The 14259-nt window shown below is 34.6% G+C and overlaps 1 protein-coding gene across 1 annotated transcript in view; it reads right to left on the bottom strand.

The window, feature by feature from the left end:
* The window catches only part of LOC140172446 (uncharacterized), a 74997-nt gene extending 60738 nt beyond the window's left edge, over positions 1-14259 (bottom strand). Inside the window, exons 1-4 of the mRNA XM_072195593.1 lie at positions 14146-14259; positions 7312-7570; positions 5827-5940; positions 4563-4679 (exon numbers count right to left, since the gene is read on the bottom strand). Of these exons, the coding sequence (XP_072051694.1) occupies positions 4563-4679; positions 5827-5940; positions 7312-7348 (268 nt within the window). The 5' untranslated portion in view covers positions 7349-7570; positions 14146-14259. The remainder of the gene's footprint in view (positions 1-4562; positions 4680-5826; positions 5941-7311; positions 7571-14145) is intronic.

Genomic DNA, 14259 nt, shown 5'->3' with positions numbered 1-14259 from the left:
CCCGCTGGTTTGCTAGTTAGAAAATGAGGCCAGTTATCGATCGGTTTATGAATAATTAATTTCGATCCCTTTTAGGGTTGGCAAATAACGACGCCGTTAGTTTTGCGAACTCTGCCTGTTCAATGCGAGTAGCAAGCTTGAAAGAGCGCCAGCTAGCAGAGCTGGGAGCAATCCGGTGATGGCGCACTAGTATTTCCCATCAGGCACCAGTGATTTGTTTTTACAGAAAGTCTACTAATTTGATAATGGAATAACCTTTCGCAATAGTAATGTCGAAATTAGGAATTGGTGTCAATAATACGACGGTAGTGTATCACTTGAATTTGATACGATATTCAGCCAGCGATTTAGCGATAAAAAACCTTTGACCACTGACCTGACCTGAAGCACGTGAGGCGCCATATTCGTTTGTTTTTATTTCCTCGTGTGATAATAAATATCATTCAAACTATAGTTGTCGGTCGTGAACGTAGTTTATTACTGGCCTAAGACGTTTGTTTTTAAAAGCAAGTAAATAATCATCACTCACCGTTCTATTTGATCTTGTGGATTTCCCAACACGTAATAAATTGAAACGCCACTACCGGATTGCTCTCAGGCCGTAAAGCGGGCGCACTTTCAACCTTCGAAGCTTGCTATTCACTACCGGTGAATATTAATTAAGTGATGTCACTGATGTGCAGCGTTTCTGGAATAGCACTTGCATCGTGCATGTATAATTTGAATGTAGCTTGCTGTATTTAATATGTGCATGCATATTACAGGAGTTTAGGCCCATCGAAAAAACAATTGAATAATTTAGGAGATTATCATGCAATAATTATGAGTCCTGAGGAAGGGTAAAATTGGGGTGAGAAGGGTGCGATTTTGGCCTTAAAACGCTTTAATAGGCTTAGGATTAACTTGGGGGGTACTTGGATTATTTTTCGACGGAGATGTGCGGCCCGAGCTTCCAAACCCATAACCCGAAAATAGGTACCCATATCTAAGGATTGTCAGGAAAGTAAGGACCCATATGTAAGGATTTGAGCTTCGGGATTTGAGGATTTGGGGGGGGGGGGGCAGGATAACAGTAACGGTCCGGAAACGCTTATGATATGTTAATTTTATTTTGAACAAAAATTCTTTAATCACTATTGCCGGTTTCGCCTACCATGGTCAATAATGAGTAAAATATCGGTTTAGTTAAAAAAAAAAGTTTTCTTACTGTAGGCCTACATCTACAAATCTGATGTATTTAATCATTATTTGGAATCCCAATAATTTGAATGTCCAACAGGGGGGTGGTCACAATATTTTTGGCAGGCTGAGAGTGGGAAAGCGATTTATTTATTTATTTATTTATTTATTTATTTATTTATTTATTTATTTATTTATTTATTTATTTATTTATTTATTTATTATTTATTTATTTATGCTTGTTCAAGTAACTCACCTCTAACATTTCACGCACTCACTTGCACCGGCTCAACAAATCAATCAATCAGTTAATTAATCAATCAATTCACAAACAATGAATATGAATATTAAATTATATGATATTCAATTTCGATCAATAGACATATCATATCAAACCATCAAACAATGAATAAATTAACTGATCGACCAAGAGCCCTTTTTTCTAAAGAGTGAGAGTGAGTGATTAAACAAAAGAAATACATGCATAATTATTTACATAAATAAACAAATAAACAAATAAATAAATAAATAAATAAAAGAAATAAATAAATAAGAAAAATTTGAGCAAATGGTATCGTAGCATTGCATTCACAAAAACAAACATTGCTGACAGGAGGACTAGAACCAACAATCTTTGCATCACCAGTCTGATGCTCTACCACTGTGCTACGACTTCGTCTAGTGGTAAAGATCTAGTTTTTAGCCTATACAGTGTTCGTCTGTGACAATGCCGCCTCGTGACATGAATTTAAAGTTATTTTGATATCAATCTTTTTTTTTTCAATAGAGCCGTAACATTTTGTTTAAAGATCTCAATTTTTATTTTCTTTAGAGCAGAGACAAATATTTCCCCTATTCTACAATTTGAGCCCAAAATAAGAATCTACTTCTTTTATTACTGATTTAATGTTAAACGTCTCACAACAGATATTTAGCTGCCATAGTGGTCTTGCACTGTGCTTTTTAACCGGGAGGTACCGAGATCGATTCCAACCTCTGCCTGTAATTTTTTTCAAGCCTGGGAAATAATAAGTTTATTTGGCTTCACAACGTTAAATTATTCATGACTTGCCCAACCTGGTGGTGTAAAGTGCTCCCCATAACATATGAATATTAAGCAATAACACAATGGCTAATTTAAATAAGAAAGCGTCACATGCAAATGAGGGATTGCCCTCTCCAGGAATTGCTTCATGATTATACTCAGGTTGCACTCAGCACCTGTGTCTGTCTGCAATCATATATTGAATACAATACCACTCTTTTCAATAAATCTTACAGGTGCGAGTGATCAGCACTGAATATTCTATAGAATTACGATCCAGGTCTTTATCCCTGTTCTTTGACATTTATGGTTCAATGCATAGGTAGCGTGTGAACGTTGCAGTGCAGGCCGATATATTTATAACTATATTCATCTATTGCTATGGTAGTTAATCCGATTAATTACGTCACTTCTACAGTGAATAAAGCCTGACGGATCATGGCACGCTCACTCCATTGATTTTAATATCTGCGTTTGAAGCACAAATCGATGCAAATAATCGCAATATCGGCATCATCATCATTTAAGGTTAGCAACTATTTTAAACTGTTGCGATTTGGTAGTTCACAGCATCTTGCGAATGGTAGTGAGCTTTGGCAAAAATTGCATTGATCATTTCATAGCGAGCGTGTAGAAGAATTCAAATATCACAGATATACTTTTGTAGGTCCTGTGGTTCTTGAGTTATGTTGTAAAGAGGGCTGAAACAACAACGCTTTTGTAAAACGTACATAACTCATTCACAACAATAAATCAAGAAAGTATATGATTTGTAGAATGAAATTCTGCAAAACATCAAAGTGATATTTTTCAATAATATATTGATTTAGATAATGAAAATCGATACCTCGTCCACTGTGACTGAACGCAATAATGCGTGATGCTATATATTATTGGTCCAGATGTGTACAACAAATATTAGTTTAGTCAAATTAAGAAAAATAAGGGGTTAACCCACCACTACTTGCAACATGTTTCATTTAATCAACATTCATTTTAGAAAAGCATATTAATAACACATCAAAAGGCCCCGAGAATCCAAGTAATGGAATAGTGTCTAATTCGCATAAATTAAAAATGGTCGCCTATGCAGGGGTGATATTTCAAAGTTAGTCAAATCTGGTTAAAGGGGGTTTTCCGGCAATCATAACATTATACCTTATAATGTTAGAAAAATAATTATCAAGCACGAATCACTTAGTTTTATTTAAAACAAACTCATATTGACCATAAAAACGAATAAAAACACTCGCAATTGTCTAAGTGCAATGACGTAATGGTTGTTTGTGCTCAATTGTCGTCAGCCTTCATTGTATTACTAGGACGTCATTGCACTCGACAATATCGGCGCCCGGGAATTTTGAATATCACGTGTTGAGAGACAAATGTTTTTATTCGTTTTTATGGTCACTATGATTTTGTTTTAAATAAAACTACGTGATTCATGCTTGATCATTTTCTTACATATAAGGCATAATGTTGTGATTGCCGGAGACACCCTTTAAGGATTCAGAAAAAGTATAGTTTGTAAAAAGTATACTTAATGACTTGTCTCTTACATACAGTTCTTGAGATATAGGCAAAAAAGTCAAATTCTGGGGTTCACGTGTGTCTACAATAATTGAAAAAATTATTCCTTTAGCTCTTGTTTGGTCAAATTTAGAGCGTCTTTCGGAGCTACGAAATCGAAAAAAGGCGGCAATTTCCAGGGGAACATATCCATATAGTCATTTGTGTTAAATGTCCCCTCCCGATTCATCATCATCATCATCATCATTGTTGTTGCCATTATCTTTATTTAGGCCGACTTACTTACTCATTGACCAATCGTATTTACAACCATTTACATTCATTATTCAAAGTATTTCAATCGTGTTTTCCTGTGATTTCTCAATTCATTTTTCAAAAGTTTTATCATTGATTTAGTTTGATTTGTTTGGATTCAACAACTCTGAGGCAATGGGTAATGGGGTCCATTAGAACACCGGGACAGTTTAGGGGTTAACATCGTACTCTTCTTGAAATGGATTGCAAGATACATGTACACTGGACTGCCGGCTACGTCCGTTCCCCTTCGAAGGACTGAATTATTTCATGGTTCATTTAACAAATTGTAAATTCACCATGGGGAGAGCGACAGACTGAATTTAATTTACAGATATTGTCAACTAAATTAAGACTTTATTTTTCCATGTCAATATCCCAGCAAGTTTCCACCACCGGGAATCAAACCTAGGACCTCGTGCACCAGAAGCGAAAACTCTAACCACTGAGCCACACTCTCCTGACTCTACTAACTAGTAGTTAGAGAAAATTTTCTAATATAAATTAAACTTACTTTGACACGTTTGTCCAGTAAACCCGTTAGTACACGTACAGAAATATGTGATTCCAGCGTTAGTGCATACACCTCCGTTTTGGCAGGGATTGGGGTTACAAGGAGTGCTCACTGGAACTGAGATAAATAAGAAACAACTAGTTCAAGTTTAATTGGCCACTTTTCCCCCTAAAATTCTATCTTTAAGGAAAATGGGAAAATATTAAATTTGTTCATGTATTTGATCGGTCGATTCCATTTATCAATATAATCGATTGACTGTGTAGTGTGGACTACACAAAATTTCCTCGTGTTTGCATGAAGTAGCATCAAACGTAAGTTGTGCGTCACCTATCCAAGCGCCACATACACGCACGGAAATCTAAGTTTGTGCAAGTGCGCTGCGTTTGTGCTGTTGATGTCAATTTTGTCTGTGTGATCAATCACCACACTAAGGACCACGACAGTCTGTTTGGTTAATGCATAATACCGTAAAAACTCGATAGTTAGCATATGTGCTTACTACCGAGCGCTTGAAGAGCCCCATCCACAAAAGTGTAAAGGGTTTTGAGCAAATCATCGATATACAGTTATATACGAACAAGTAAACCTGCAAATGTGTGTCTCAACCCCATTAGCTCAGTTGGTAAAGCGCATGACTTTGGTACAATTTCATGTTTTCAAGCACATAATTTATGCTAACTATCGAGATTTTACGGTATTCGATGTAACATGTTTTCGTCATATTCCCATTTTATTTCCAATAATGCTCAAACTTCTAACGAATGTTTGATGAAGTAAAATCGATAATATACTTCCACCAGACATTCGACATTATGATTGATCTTCCGTCAACAAACATTCGTTAGCAGATAAATGTAAATTGAGATAGATTGAATAACGGATACTTGGTGAACGAGTATTCTACATCTAATTTTCGGAGTCAATGTATGGCTCTTAACATGACATTACCGGGACATTACCAAGACATCACGCGTAAAAGCAGGATAATCTTAATCTTGGTTCTACCAATTCTAAAATTAGGGGTTATGGCTAGGGTTAGTGGTAGAGTTAGGGTTAGGGACAGGGATATAAAATTTCGTGGTGCTTTCATGAAGGCAAGACCATAATCTTATATACTCTACCGTAATGCAGGGCTGTCAACTTTTTGGAATTGCTTGGCGTGAGACAGAAGCGTACCGGGATTTGCCGACTCCAATGTTCATTTTGACCGATGATTATTTGTTGATTACTGTTGATTATGATCAAGGTTGTGTAACCTTACCTGTGCATGTTGGTCCGGTCCATGAGCTTGTACATGTACAGAAAAAGGTTGCACCACTAGCTGAACACTGGCCATTATTAGAGCATGGGTTAGGAGTGCACGGATTTTGTCCACCTGAAAAGGACCAATACAATCGTCTTTCCATAATAACCAATCAAAATCGTTATGTCACATAATGGTCACGTTACATTTTCGGAGAACCATTCAGTTCGTTAACGCCATATTATAACATTTGCTGAGGATTTGCCCTCATTTTTTTTTTAAATTCTGGTTTTTACACGATTGTAATGTACTTAAGTCCATAAAGATACTCTGCAAAAATCAAGACTTTGGGTGCTGTAGTTTTGTCAAAATCCGAGATTTTGAATAAAACGATGGAACCGGCGTTTTATTATTACGATGGAAATATTAGTCGAACACGTATGCACAGTACGTACACAGCGTGCGGGATACACATACACACACACCCCGAGGATCGTACAGTATTACAACCGCGGGAGTAACATGCATGGGCGTTAGTAGTAAATTCCAATTTTCTATGCTTTACATCACTTGTTCGGCTCAAAATTAAAAGGGGGCATATCTGACAGTAAAAGCTAACATTTTATGGAAAATAATACTAATCTATTTTTACAGAAATTTTATAATATTTCTTTAACTGTGGTATAGTGTCAAGCATAATGGGTTTTTTCTGATATAATGCTGAAAAAATGAAAATTATTGCTTTTCATTTGACCGAAATTTTTTATTTTAACGTCAATTTGATCGGGTTCCAGTGACTAAATAAATGACTGAGTGAGGCTTCTACATGTATAACACGTAACATCCCACTATCTCTAAGGTTTGGTATCTCTAAGGTTTGCTATCACTAACGTGTAAGTTCAATAGAGATGGGAATCCCGCTATTTCTAATAGAGAAAAGGGTTCGCTATACCAAAAAAATGGTCCGCTACTTCTAGGTTATAAGGTTCAATAATGTTATCAATAATTTTAAATAAGATTGATTGAAGGTTCGCTATCTCTAAGGTTCGCTATCACTAAATTTAATTAAGGTTCGCTATCCCTAATTAATTAAGGTTCGCTATCTTTAAAGTTCGTTATCTCTAATTTTAAATTTTAAAATTAGAGATCACGGCGAACCTTATAGTGAGTTAGGGATAGCGGGCCTTATTTTGAATTAGAGATAGCGAACCTTATTTAATATTAGGGATATTGTGCCTTATTTGAATAAGAGATAGCGGACCTTACTTTAAATTTGAGATAGCGGGCCTTATTTTAAATGGGTTGGCTAGCTACCCTTTTTGAAATGGCCCGCGACCCCCAAAATGGTCGCGACCCATAGTTTGGGAACCGCTTCGTGCTCTGAGACATTTCATTAGCAAGTGAATTGTCGAAAACTCTTCAAGTTATTTGAATAAAAAATAATAGTCACAGCGAAAAGGCGGCAAACAAAAGAATGAACATAAGAAAGGGGAAACTACTCACTAGAATCTACATTAAAATTACAATTCGCCTGAGACATGGAGGTTGTTCCATACGCAAGGATGTTAATCCTTGTTACTGTCGAAGGCACATTGATAGAATGACGACCCTGACTCGAGCTTCGAGCTCCGAACTGATTGGTTGTGTTATCCGCATCCCTATAGACAAAAAATGATATTGCTGTCTGTGAAAGTCGTCTCTGGAATGTCAATTGTTATTGTTCCATCGGTAACCGGAGCACTGCTTGGGCAAAAGACTCGACCTGAATGAACAATAGAGAAAAATAACGAAAGAGTTAATTACAGTCATTAATGGAAAAGGTCTCAGGGAGAAGTTGTAGTTTAGTGCCTTGCAAACAACAAAATACATACGGTATATGTATGCATATTCATATCCACAACGTTTTCAGTCAAAATATTATAGGGAAAAAGGGGAAAGTGAACAAAACAAAAACAGTTTATAATAATAATAAAGTGAGGTTACATAAACCTGCGGGAAAACCTGCTATACTTGTGACGTCCCATGTCAAAACCAGACACTTTTGGACAGGTTGAGGTTTTACATATCTTAAATTACTCGTATATAGATATTTTGCACCACAACACCTTATACATTTGTTAACCCATGCCGGGAAGGCTGTCGCGCACTCCATAAAAATATAACTTCTGCAACAGCCCAACAGTCTAACAATTTGGAGGTCAGTATGGTGTTTTTATCCAAGTTATGTGCAAGATCTTCTATTGTGATGAGTAATTGTGATTCTCATTAATGACCAGATCTGAAACCATCCGAAAAGTGGACAAAACATGACGCTTTTCAACATAGCCAATATGGTAACACTACTGCCGTCCAGTATCTTTAACCTCGGTCACGTGTTAACTAATTGCCCGGACTAATTATTTATTTAAAAAATATCTTCAATACGAAAGGTCAAAATTTTCAATTGATTGTCGGCTTTTCATGCCAGCTACATACACTTTATTAGGCTTACATTTCATCAGATTTATACAATTTACTTCAAAAATTTCAATTTTTAATCATTTGCCATAAAATGTGTATTATATCCCGAATTCTAAAAATAATCAAAATTATTTGATATCAGAAGGACATTTCTCGTATTCAGAATGCAATTCAATATGTCTGATGTGCTCTCAGGTCTCACAAAAATACGTGAATACGTTGCTTTCCGAGCCCTTAACGAAAGTAAAACGGTGCTGTCCTAGTGGCTCTATGCCAATTGAAAGTGTCATTCTATACATTGTCATAGTATACACTGCGGTATGCCTATACATTTAATTTCCATTTTGTTAGTAAAAATATAAATGACTAACTTGGCTGGTTCATTTTTGGAAATATGTTGTTTTTCTTTTATATCAATAAACAGAAGAAAAAGGAGAAGCAAATGAAGAACAAGAAGATGAAAACGAAGAGCTTCTAGATACTGAATTGATGATAACTATAAGGCCACGTGGTCGACAAAGAAAAAGAGACCAAAATAAAAATAAATAAATAAATAAAATAAAAAGTTAATTATAGTGTGAAAGTCACAAGAAAGTGGAAGTGATTGATGAGATAAATTAACGTAACTAAAGCCCTTTGTATCATAATGACAATCATTGTTAAGAGGTATTAATAATATAAACGTATTTTGTGTGTTTTGTATATCACTTCTTTGCGTTCCAAAGTAAAGATAACATCCACAAAATGATAAATGTAATGGAAATCAACAATAGTAGAATGGTAAACCCATTCATTTTCGTTAAACGATATGTCACTAGGAGACAAAAACCGTGATCGCATGAAAAATCTGTGAAATCAACTGATCACACATTTTTTTCATAGAAAAGTGTCTCCTAGTGTGGTTAGCTCCATTAAATATCTCTTATTGCTGTCTTACTGCCACACTTTAAACTAAATAAAAGATCCAATTGAGCGTATCTAAGAGGGCATAATGCATTAAGCTAGCTTCAGACTCCGTGTATTGTACGTACAATATTATGTAACATATCTACGTTATTTAATCTATTGCCATTCTATTTCCAGTAATGTTTAAGTTCTAACGAATGTTTGATGACGAAAAATCGATAATATGTTACATGTAATATCTAGTAGAAATATATTATCGATTTTACGTCATCAAACATTCGTTAGAACTTAAACATTACTGGAAATAGAATAGCAATAGATTAAACAACGTAGATATGTTGCATACAATATTGTACGTACAATAAAAAGTCTGAATACTGCTTTACAGTTATATATTGTTAAGTTTCTTTTCAACTGGTGCATTAGTGGTGATTATGTCAATGTCACAGGTAAACGTAATATATATTTGTCATTGTTCGTGATAAACGATAGTACAATACAGAAATGATAATGAGCTTTGCTGGTGCTATAATACTAAAATATTTATATTTGGATTCCATTATTATTATTTCCATCACAAAATATTACAAGAATTATTTAAAATAAACAAAAACATTCTTTCCATCCACAAAATCTGAACAACGTAGCTTTTTACTTCAAACGATTATTCCCCACCCCATCAAACATTACCATAATAGTGTACGCCCCCTCCATAAAAATCACTTCGCCAGATAACGTTGGAGTTCTAACTAAATGTTATACGTTATTAACATGATTAAGTACTTTATTATGCAAGTCAATCTTAGTAGTTAATAACAGACTGACATTGCGGCAAGCACCAAATTTTGTTCGTGGGAAGTTTGCAAATATTGTTCCCAAAAAAAAAAAAAACGTTTTTAAAACGTTTTAAATAAGTTATATTTTGGGTTTTGGTTTAGGTAAAAACGTTTTAATAACATTAAAATGTCGGGTTATATAAAGGTCATGAAATCGTTTTAAAACGTTTTGTATGAAAACACACTACAACAATATTTTTAAAATGTTTTCGAAATGTCATTTTTAACTATTTTTGCAAACATTTGCGGCCAAATATTTTTTCAACACTTAAATAACATTATGTTAAAATATTTGCACCCAGCAAACACAGAAATGTTCTTAAAATGTTTTTTACAAAACGTTTTGATAACATTTAAATGTCGGGTTATATAAAGGTCGTGAAAACATTTTAAAAACATTATTGTAAATATTTTGGGCAAACATGTTTTGCAAAATATTTTACAACCCCAAAATAACATTCTGTTTAGAATGATTTGTACAAAATTTTCAAAAATGTTTTTGGAATGTTATTAAAACGTTTTTATACCCTTTATATAACCCGACATTTAAATGTTTTCTGTAAAACATTTGTGTTTGCTGTGCAGTAAATTACCAACCAATGTTATTTAATGTTATGAAAACGTTTTATACCATTAATGTACCCTTTATATAACCCGACATTTAAACGTTTTCTGACAACCATTTATAAACTTTTGCGAATGATGTCGAAAACGTTTTGTGTTTGCTGGGTTATTATTATAATTGTCTTTGCAAGATTCTGAAGCCACTTTATTTAAGAATCGTTAGAGAAATGTAAACAATAGGGACACCGTAGGAAATGAGAATGACATAACCATTAAAGAGGAAGAATAGAAGCAATGGAAATTCAACGCATCTCTGTCCAGTGGCGGCACCAGGATTGGTTTTTGGGGGGTGTAAAGTGAATTTCAGGGGGAATCGACAGATTTTGCGTAAAATTGCCGCAAAAAGTGGAAATTTACGTACTTTTGTGGGTTTTGTCTAAATAGTGCCCCCTTGCCGCCCCAAACCGTAGCGCCGCCACTGTCTCTGTCAACCAAGGCCACAGGATTTGCGTTGCCCCTGATGTTGATGAAACACAATAAAATTTGACTTACAGTGATTCAGAAAGATTCGAGCCAGGTATACCAACTTGGTGTGGGGAACAAGACAAAGACAAGATAAAAACTAATGCAGTATGTGAACCATGATGGTGTACACTGTTACTGCACAAATAAAAATACAAAACCACAGGGATAGTAGACAAACTTAAACAAAAATACAACCGACGTTTCGAGTAGATAAACTGCCCTTCCTCAGGGACAAACAACAAAAAATATATACAGCAAATAAAAATTAAATCTAGTTACAAGTGGATAGCAAGCATAAAAATTAATCAAATCATAGCAAATAATTAAAGTGATTAATTAAAGTTACAGTGATTCCCATTTTCATTTACTCCTAGTAGTTGTAGTTTGACATATTAATGACACGCAATTCCTCAGCTCTCTAATACTCTTTGTTTCATCTACTTAAAGACCCATTCAGTGATCCCTGCGTAAGTGTAAGAAAATTGTTTAATAATTGCTTAAAATTGAAGGATAAGTCATTCAAATTGTCATTTGGTATTTTTGAAATGAAACGTTCGGCCAAAACGAAGAAAACAACAGTATTGACGAAGTTGAAGCCCCATTCAAATACATGTAGGTAATTTATATACTGTCATTATATACATTACATATTCATATAAAATATCTTAATTTGTCTTAAATACACAGCTTTCGGCAGACCCACTAACAGGCTATGCTAGCACCTCTATTACAATGACAAAGGTACCAAAAGCTGAATTTTGATGGTTTTTACGATTGTCTGGACGATCAAATCACGGAAAGTCATTTAAGTATAATCGTTGAAGAGATATTTCATTTATATAGAAACGTCCAAATCTACTTTGTGCCACTTTTACTTATTATGACAATGTATTATTGCTTAGCGACAAATGACAATGGTGGAATTCATGAGAATAAAGTGGAAAGCGTGAGAGAAAATTGAGTGCAATACTTCATACATTTGTTTTATTTTTTCTTTTGCTAGCATTGTCTAATTTTGTCAATATTGGGAAAATTTTGGTTTTCGTAAAGTGTTCAAACATTTTCACTAGAATCCAGTTTCTAATTATTCAAAATCTGGTCCATGCACATTTTCATCGTTTTTAAGATCAAAAATGAAATTGCGTTCTAATGCAGGTTCTCTTAGACAACACTGTTTATTATTGAGTGTCGTTTTCAAAATCTATAAGAAAAACCATTTTGTATACACTTCAACATATCTGTTCATAACACCGTCTTGTTATTATTGGTATACTAGTGCGTTCATCTAACGAAAAATTTTGCCCAAAGTGGCACAAAATGAATTTTGGATGATTTCATACAGAACAACAGAACAACGTATCTCACCAACGTCAAAACCGAATTGAATAAAATAAAAATTATAAGTTAGTATTAATTACACTACCGCCCAGCTACAATTTGTAGGATTAAATCAGTCATTTTGGTTGCAACAATTTGCCTGGCATGCCGTAATTCTCTATGAACACATTTGGTTACTAGAAAGAAGTCCAAAGGCCTATGGTTAGGGGGCCTTTGTGGAAAGGTGGATATGAATGAGTAGCTCAAACGGGTTGCTTTTCATGCTGTACAACGATAGGGTGCAAGATTGTACCAAATAGGTTAAAGGAGTACTTCGCGCTTCTAGCATCCTCATTGTACGGTATGGTTTAATATCAATGAAATTCCAAAATTCCACTTTTCATGCTGTAAGGTACAACGATAGGGTGCAAGATTGTACCAAATAGGTTAAAGGAGTACTTCGCGCTTCTAGCATCCTCATTGTACGGTATGGTTTAATATCAATGAAATTCCAAAATTCCACTTTTCATGCTGTAAGGTACAACGATGGGGTGCAAGATTGTACCAAACAGGTTAAAGGAGTACTTCGCGCTTCTAGCATCCTCATTGTACGGTATGGTTTAATATCAATGAAATTCCAAAATTCCACTTTTCATGCTGTAAGGTACAACGATGGGGTACAAGATTATACCAAACAGGTTAAAGGAGTACTTCGCGCTTCTAGCATCCTCATTGTACAGTATGGTTTAATATCAATGAAATTCCAAAATTCCACTTTTCATGCTGTAAGGTACAACGATGGGGTGCAAGATTGTACCAAACAGGTTAAAGGACTATTTCGCGATTCTAGTACCTTACAGCATGAAAAGAAACCCGTTTGAGCTACTCATTCATGAGGCTGTGGATCACGAAATACTTTTAAAAAAAAAATTTGCCTCAAAACATTAAATTGAAATTATAATAATTGTTTGTTACTTATTTCAAAACAATTAGGTGCTATCACAAACAAGAGAATGTCCCCACCCAATCAAAAATCAAGAAAATGGGTTATTCCAATTTTATAATAATGGCACTCAATAACATACAGTACTATGCTGAACAGATTTTTGAATTTAAGAATCTGATTCCAGTGACAATGTTAAGGTGATGATCGGTGACATGTTGACAAATATGAACAAAAAGTGTTAAACATTGAAAAATATTGTGAGCAAAACAAAACAGCAAAAAATCCTTATTGGATGAAATATTTAACTAATTTATCCATAATTTTTTTCACATGTAACTTCGAGTTTATTCTCATGAGCTACAGCATTGCCTTTTGTTACTAAGCAATAATAAATTGGAGTAAAGTGGCGCAGAATGGATTTGGGATCATATCATATAAAACAATATCTAACAACACCACTGATTTGGACAAAAGAAAAACTATTGGAAAGCTGTGTATTTTAGATATCTACTACCTTGGTATTGATAACAATAATACTACATAATACAACTTTTTTGCAACAGTTTTTATTTTCACTGTATGACTATGAACTTGTTTTATTACGCTTGCACTACTTCATCATGTCATGATTATATATACACATTTTATTTCACAACTTACAGGAGTTTAATTATATATCCCTAACAACAACACTCACTAATGGCGGCTGAAAGTATATAAATGAAAAACTTGGTCTACATTTGCAGTTTTGAAAATTGTATTATTAAAAAACAGGTTACTTACTTTGGGCTGATGAAAGTGCAATACTACCAAGTAGTGTCACAGTCAGAAGTAAAATCGTCATCTTGTGTGTTTAGGCAATCTTCTTATCCATTCCAAAAAGATACAAAGGCGCTT

The sequence above is a fragment of the Amphiura filiformis genome, chromosome 16, assembly GCF_039555335.1.
Source record: "Amphiura filiformis chromosome 16, Afil_fr2py, whole genome shotgun sequence".
Classification (NCBI taxonomy): Eukaryota; Metazoa; Echinodermata; class Ophiuroidea; order Amphilepidida; family Amphiuridae; genus Amphiura; species Amphiura filiformis.
This window is presented reverse-complemented; position numbering and strand designations above follow the sequence as displayed.